General features: G+C 32.8%; 1 protein-coding gene across 1 annotated transcript in view; it reads right to left on the bottom strand.

Annotated features, from left to right (window-relative positions):
- Positions 1–4,305, bottom strand: part of LOC123666432 (putative leucine-rich repeat-containing protein DDB_G0290503) — a 37,341-nt gene extending 33,036 nt beyond the window's left edge. Inside the window, exon 1 of the mRNA XM_045600523.1 lies at positions 3,816–4,305. Coding sequence (XP_045456479.1) covers positions 3,816–3,963 — 148 coding nt within the window. The 5' untranslated portion in view covers positions 3,964–4,305. The remainder of the gene's footprint in view (positions 1–3,815) is intronic.
- Positions 4,306–8,662: the final 4,357 nt, after the last annotated feature.

Consider the following 8,662-nt stretch of genomic DNA (forward strand, 5'->3'; position numbering starts at 1 on the left):
ACGACAGACATTTGCATTGGCTATATAGATGTTTTTCGTTGTCTGGGCGTGTGTGCTTGTATATTGAATGTGTTTCCGGACCCCGAATACAGGAGAAAATCCTACTGGGAGCCGTTGACTGTGAAGCGTTTATTTGTTGTTCACTTATAATTAAGTATACAGTTCAACTTCTTTATAGGCTATATTCTAGTACAAAAAAGATGTATTTACTGTGGCTTTGAATATTTGAAAATTCTTTGAAAAAGTATTCACTCTTGCAAGCGGATATTATTAATTTATTGCGTACGGTCTACATTTGTATGTTTTTAAAGTAAAAAGATTTTTGATTGCTCTAATAACATTCCTACATAGTACAGTAGATTAACAGTTGACCTAAAAATGATGATTTATAGTCGTTCAGCGGAAGTGTGGCTCGAACTACAAATATGTGATTATTGAGTTCAGATGTCCAACCTTGCATTTTAGCCATTGGCTTGAAAACTCATAACGTTTCTTTATAAAAAACAAAAAATCTATACAAAAAAATAATATAGGAGTGTTTGTTTGTAATATTAAAATAAGCGCTTTTTACTAAATTCATACGGATATACACGGTACATATACCAAAATAACATTTTTTACAATTTTTGTCTCTCTGTCTGTCTGTTTGTTTCTGCTAATCTCTGAAACGACTCGACCGATTTTAATAGGTCTTTCACTGGCAGACAGCTGATGTAGTATGTAGTAAGGCGTACTTTAGGCTACTTTTATTTAAGAAGTTTATTTATTTCTTTACTCTGTAAACTAAACAACTTTTTTTGTTAAATTCCACGCTGACGAAGTCGCGGGAACAGCTAGTCATATACATAAATTCATGCACTGAGCTGCATTCCTTTGGTGTTCTAAAATTTTACATTTAAACTATATAAAACATATAATCTGACTGGACCGATAGCTGTAAACTTAATTTCTTATCTAAGTGTCCCTATAGGTACCCTAATACATTAAGGAAAATATGAATTACGCCTATAACGCTAATAAAATGTATTACTGTAGACGTCTCGTACCATTTCACTTGATTCATCGTTTATGGTTATTGTCGATGTCTTTTGATAGTATGAGACACGTAATGTTTCAGTACAATTTTTTTTTATGTTACTAGGTCGGCAAACCAGCGTACGGCTTACCGATGGTAAGCGATTACCGTAGCTTATAGACGCCTGCAACACCAGAAGCATCGCAAGCGCGTTGCCGACCCAATCCCCAATCCCCCCAGGAGCTCTGGTCACCTTACTCACCAACAGGAACACAATACTGCTTGAAAACAGTATTATTTTGCTGTGATCATCTGTAAGGTCGAGGTACTACCCCAGTCGGGCTGCTCCATATTTTGAGCAGGAAATTCCTGCTTTTCCGTAGGGGTAGGTGCTCAGTTAAAATCAATAAATGTACGTATAATAAATATGTATCTACTAATATTATTATAACTAATGTTTGCTGAAGGTATGAAGGTCTAGCGATATATAATATCTAAAAATAGAAATAACTAAGAAATCGCATAGAATCATGTGCGATTCTTACACAAGTGGGTGGATTTAATAAGGCTATTCAGAAAGAAATATCTTCCAACAAAAATTATAATCTTTTGTGATATTTTGTACATAAAGCTCTATATAATAAGGTTGGCAGATAAGTTCCCTACTATGAATAACCATCGCTATCCAGTATTTATTATAACAACCAGGACCGACGGCTTAACGTGCTCTTCGAGGCACGATGGGGAAACCCACAAGGAGAGACATTCAAACAGGAAAAAAATATTTGTAAAAATACAAATATCCATCTCAAACGGGAATCGAACCCACAAGCCGTTGGTGTTTTGGGCGACCAGAGCGGTTGTTCTTTCAATACGCAAAAAGGATTTTAAAATAGGTATTTGTTCAGACGATGGTTCAAAGAAATTCAACAGTTTCATAAATTTAACACTGACGCAAATCGAAGGTACTTTGTACTCAAGGTTGTAATTTTTATACACAAAGTAACAAAATACAAAAGTATAAAATACTTTGTTATATTTATAAAATTATCTTTAAGAATCAAAGAATAATTGAATTTACAATTATTTTTTTTACTGAACAAAGTCTTCCAACTATCTACTAGCCAACTTCGAGACGTACAATTTTATTCATTATTTTATCTTAATTATAAGAATGCTTAAATTACATTTATATAATCATTTATTAAAATAATTATTCTATTTATGATCAATTAGATGTTCGACATTACGCTTAATAAACGTAAAATTTCATACAACTTATTAAATGCCATTTTTAATTAGCAAATTTGTGTAAATATACGTTTCAATCTTTTTAATTTTTACATGAAAAGAGTGATTGTTGAATTTCTTTACAAAATCTACATTACGAGGCAAAGCGAAATGTTACATTAATTATAAAATCTTGTAAAAAGTCGATTCAAAAGCGTTTTAGAAACGTACATAAATTAATTATTCTTATTTGCACTTTGATTTCCATTTTTAATTTACAACGAACATAACGTAGTCTATACCGATATTACAAAAGGGCTAGAATAAAGTTTGTTTTTGTTTACAAAAACAAGTTTACGTTAGAAATCATGTCACTAAACAGAAAAGTTTTTTTACTATTATAAACTGTGTTATTCAAGATGTACATAGACTATACAGTGTGGATTAAAGTGATAGGCATTAATAATTAAACAGCATATACGTACTACGTACTGCTTCTAATAATAAGCTATATACAAAATAAACAGTCAACTGAAATTAGTACTTTATGCATAAATTGATTTTTAATTTTTTTATATTGTTTTAGATGTCCATCAAGTGTTCTATTGGTATAATTCATACAGAAATTTACACGAATTTCAAGCATCAAAACTGAGAAAAACGAAAACCAGCAATACATCCTCTGAACTAATAAATATATGTTAGTTCGATATTTACCAGTGATATCCAAGGGTACAGCAGTTAATGTTCTAACATATTAAAAGTTTATGTTTAAAATTTATCGATGTTGTCTATTCCAGGAGTCGTCATTACGAAACCGAGATCAGTTTTATTTAGGACATAAACACACGATGTGGGTCGTCGTTACTAAGAGCGATGTGTAGATCTTTCGCAGATTACCATCAGTATATCGACCAATAAAAGTTACATTAGTGAAAAATAACAATTTTATCTACGTTACGTTATTTTTTAATATCTTTTGAGTGATTCGATGAGGCAATGTTGTGTTTAATCGACTGTTAAAGTGTGAAATTTTATTTTCCGTCTTGACGTTTATTTGTCAAGGATAATGTTTTTTATAAAGTTTTGTATTGAAGGGACGCTACGTCGAAGTTTTCTTTGAATAATTATCGAGATATAAGATAAACTGTATGATTATTTTATAAATATGAAATAATGTCTATATTTTGGATGAAAATATTACACATTTTCTATTTGTTATTTATTTAAAGTTAAAAGTAGATTATTACTGCCGTCTCTTATAATATATATATTAATACAAAAATATGATTTTAAATTATATTTTTAATCTGGACGAAATTATATACGGATGATAATGTAACTGATGCACATGGTATAATTAATTCGTTTTATCAAACTATGCATGAAAATGAAAATATTTGTTTATCTAATAACATTTGTAATTTACATCAACAAACGATGACATGTCCGAGAATATTTATGCTAAAAACAAAAAGTCACTGCATAAAAAATACATGTACGTATAACTGACAACCTCTTCTGTTATGATAGTTAAGCTAAGAGAGTAATATTCAACAAATATATATACCATCGTCAGGAGACTTGAAGCATTGTAAACACGACACTTTTTTCTTCTTTTTCACTTTCCCATCATCCTTTTTATTTTTCCCGTTAACAACATCCGTTTTCACATCATCGTTTTTCGTTTTATTTTTCTTATTTTTCACAACACCCATTTTTTCATATCACGAAAAGCGCGCGTAAATATATATATTTCTTTATTATATTTATTTCAATTTTCGCGGGCAACAGCGCGCGTGCAGATGTACGTTCGGAAACTAGTGCCGGACTAGCAACGCTAACTGCATTCGCGTGCGATCAAAGGAAGCACTGGCAGGCAACAATAAGGTCTGCTAATGAGCACTCGTCTACCGTCTATGAGGCGCGGCATGAGCTCACTCGCCCGCCAAATCGGGCGCCCGTTTGGGAATCAAGGCCAATACGTGGATTAATATTCCGTCTGCGGCTACTTCCTAAATATAATAGTAACTTCTCCTAATTATTATTTCGGGAAGGCACTCTAATGTGAAATTACGTACACAGTTATGTTGACGCTATTATAGGTAGCGCGACTCTTGTAAAAGACGCGACAATGTATAGCTTTCATGTACGAATAGGTAGACTTCAGTATATGAGTTTTTATAGTTCTGAACATAATAACAAAGCCGAGTAAAATGTGACAGTGTTTAAAAAATGTAATCGGAAGGAAATGGCGATACAATCACAACCATTAGTAGCGGCAAGTCCCGCGTTTAGAATGTTAAATGTAATAGAACGTGCGAATAAAACGTAATTATATTTGTTGAATAGAAATCTAAATTTATAATAATATTAAAAATTATAACTTTATATTAATTATAAAAAAAAGTTTTAAAAAAGTAATTTATCTTGTAAATTCTATCTGAATAAATTGTTACAATAGTTTATCCTTTGTATATAAATAAAATCTGTAAACCTTTAGTTGTGTTGAATTTAAAATATTTCCACCTGGTCTTCGATTCTAAACCTTTCCGATAAAAACAATAACATTAAATCATTGGAATTCACTTTTAAAAATCATTAATAATACTACAATTTGTTCGTCCGTTTATTAAATCGGTAAAACTGATATAGTATATCAAGGTAAGAAAAATAGAGCACAACACACCGCTTTGGTAGAAATAAGCACATCACCTTAATCGATATAGAGACATATTGATTTTTATACAGAGATTATAGTTTGTTTTGTGTTAAACACACCCTGATAGCTCAAGGGCGTGTCAACTAAGTTAGTGCTGTATTGACGATTTATGTGTATAAAAGTCATGGATCGTGACTGGCAGCGATTTCTCCCGTTAATGGGATAGTGGAAGTTTTGCAAGGATAAGCGCTGACAGGCAGTGAAACTTCTTTGGCAATGCGAACACGTTATCGATTTCAAACGCTTGTGTCTTCAATTAAAAATCGTTTGTTATAATTCCTGTTGCTACGGTTGTTAACAGACGTTAAATGTTGACAATTATACAATCAATTACTGTTATTGTTTTGCTTGTTGATGGATCGATTATAAGTTTTTTTAACCAACTTCCAAAAAAGGAGGGGGTTCTCAATTCGATTGTATTTTTTATGTATGTAAGAACTCAGAACTTTTCACTGGGTGGACCAATTTCGATGATTTTTTTAAATCGATCTGACAAGATGACCTTACAAATACTTTTCGATTTATATCAAATAATCATATTCACCTAGCATTTTTTCGTTGAACCACGTTGTTATTATACCGCATAACTTTTAAATGGAATGATTTTGATAACTTTTACTTTAATCGAAAGCTAATGTTTGTCATGTAGGCTCATTTAAATATGATTAAGATTTAATAACTCCGTTTTGACACAACACATGAAACACATGAGTTCACGTTATTTTTGGCGTAAACTTGTGGAGGCCTATGTCCAGCAGTGGACTGTATAGGCTATAATGATGAACTACGTTTTGGTTTTTTGAGTTTACGAGCAAACACAGTTATTGATTACGTATGTTATCGCGTCTTAAATATGATTCTTATCACTGTGTATATATTTTTTTATTTACTTTAATTAGTTAATGTTCTGCGTGTTTTTACTCGCGTTGTCTTTTGACAGTTTTCATAATAATAGACAAGATAATTATCTATGTTTAACTGATAGTGGAACGTTATATAGAGTACAAAGTGATTCAATGAAAAAGTTTTTTATAGAATGATTTTTTTCAAATCAGTGTCATACAGTCCAATATACAGTGTACAAACGAGCAAACATTCACGTTTTTTTAATATTTATTTAAACATTAACTAAATAGTTTCCACGGTTCTTCAAACTTTCTTACGATTCCCACATACAATTAGAATACAGAAGATATATGCGACTTGTCATAAAAATATAATTAAATAAATAATAACAATCAAAACACGACTGTTCGTTTAAACGTATTTCTTGTATTTTTATGTATTAAGCCAACTAGGAATGCGTGCCAACGTTGTAAGGTTTCCTCTGCCATAAATATTTCGTAAAACTAGCACGTAGCATGCATGTACTTAGCGTGCTCTATATAAAAATACTGTTTGTAAACAAATAGCCATTGATCATATGTGTATAACATACAATACATATATAATAATAAATAATATTGCTTTCAAGCAGTGTTGTGTTCCTATGGTGAGAAAGGTGACCAGAGCTACTGGGGGGAATTAGGACGGCTACAGTAATCGCTTACCATCAGGTGAGCTGTACGCTTGTTCGCCGACCTAGTTGTATAAAAAAAATACAAAATGGAGTTATGTCAAAAATAATTTGAATACATAAAAAATGACACAAAACTGAGGAGCTACAGCAAAAAGTTCAAAACATTCTTTACATCTATTTTATTTTAATGCGCATGGTCTCCACATTTGGGAACTAGGACGTATAAAGAAAGTAGCAATTTAAGTTTTTCTTTGTCTAAACTAGAACTATAATTATGAGTGGACTAGATGCTTTGGATAAAGACTAAGGGAAATACCGCAAATAACAATAAAATGAAAAGCTCTCATTAATAGAACATTTAAAACCATGAGGCTTATGAACAATTCTGCGCTACCCATCCCCGTACAATTGATTCAAGAGACTGTCCTAAGCACAATTTCTTATATGAACTCGTTTTGAGTCCAAATATAGCTATTCATATTTTGTAAGGGCTTTTATTTATCCCTTTACACCCGACTTGATATGATAGTGAGACTTGATTTTCAAAAATTCTGGCGCGTACGCAAATTGATTTTTCAAGACGCAACCGGCCTCGATAGATCGTGAGACTATCCTTTTCTTAGAAAAAACTCGCGGAGGCCTCTTGTGATCATATTTGAACCTGTTAGTTGCCCGTAATCACATTAAAGATGGCTGCCTTTTTTGGCGCGCGAACTCGCCCAGGTAAGTAATTTATTTACAATCAAATTATTTCACTTTTTATTGTTTTGTTTGTGTGATTTACTTAAATAAGTGTTGTTTTATACCTATATGTATCTAATTTGAACCTAGCACGCTTACTTAGGCATATATTGTGACTCAAAATCAAAGACGCACGATCGTGTAGGTTAGGTGTTATGTACTAAATGGATATTCATAATTTTTTTGTACCTTAACAGGATTTTCCTGTATTTATGATCGTTTGACAAGGGTTTTATCTTAATTTTTGGGAATACCCCTAAGGGATGACCAAGTAGCGCAAATATTAGCAGAAGGAAATGATTCGGAAATTGAGGAATTTGCCGATGATGAGGAAGATTGTATGGCGAGAGTCTAAGACCAGAATATTCTTTAAGTGAATGAGGTACCACCACTTATACCAACAATATCCAGAAGCAGGGGATCCTCTAGAGGCAAATCAGGTAGAAAAATATATAGAGGACTGGCTAGCGTAAGAGATAGAGGGCAGGTTACGGGAAGAGGACAGGCTAGAGGAAGAGGACAGGCTAGAGGAAGAGTACAAGCTAGAGGAAGAGGACAGGCTAGAGGAAGAGGACAGGCTAGAGGAAGAGGACAGGCTAAAGGAAGAAGAGAGACAGGTGAGAGAGTCTGGGTAGAAACTGCCTATACAGATAAAGCTCATGATTATACTCCGCTTATGATAAATCAAGTTCGCTCTCCGATTAATTATTTCCGTGACTATTTTGATGATTCATTCCTGGAAGAAGTTGCTAGGTGCACGAATCTATACTATTTGCGCAAATCCTGCATTGAATTCAAAACTACCAGACTGGAAATAGCGTAACTCTTTGCTCTTCAACTAATCATGGGCTGTATTCCCTATCCAAAACTATCTATGTTCTGGAAAACTGGAATGAAACTGGCATTGTGGTCAGTGACACCATGACCAGAGACAGGTTTCTAACTCTACGTAATGCACTTCACGTTGCCGACAGCGACAGGCCAACAAAAGCTAGAAAAATCAACGAAATGTGTAACCGATTGGAGAGAGCCCCCAGCTACTACTCAATAAATGACCAAAAGTTTACTGGTCGTTGCAAACTTCGCCAAGTAGTAAAAAATAAACCAAGGCCAGTATTCTTGAAAAACTGTGTTTTAACAACCAGTTTTTATAAGTTTTATACCAAAAAAAAGATTAATAACCTAAGTAAGGAAGAAATATTATAGTTTTCTAATAAGATTGTTGATTGTTTTGTCAAAAACATTATACCAAATGTGTAAAAATTACTCATTATTAATATCGTCAATAAATGATTATAAAGAATTTTCAATTAATTTAATTTTCATTTAGATAATATTAAAATATATTCACAAACTAGACAAAACTCACATCTCGAGCTAACTCCTAAGCCCCACGCTCGTGAGGGTAAGTTTTCAGGAAACCAGAGACTTCAGT

The sequence above is a fragment of the Melitaea cinxia genome, chromosome 26, assembly GCF_905220565.1.
Source record: "Melitaea cinxia chromosome 26, ilMelCinx1.1, whole genome shotgun sequence".
NCBI classification, from domain to species: domain Eukaryota; kingdom Metazoa; phylum Arthropoda; class Insecta; order Lepidoptera; family Nymphalidae; genus Melitaea; species Melitaea cinxia.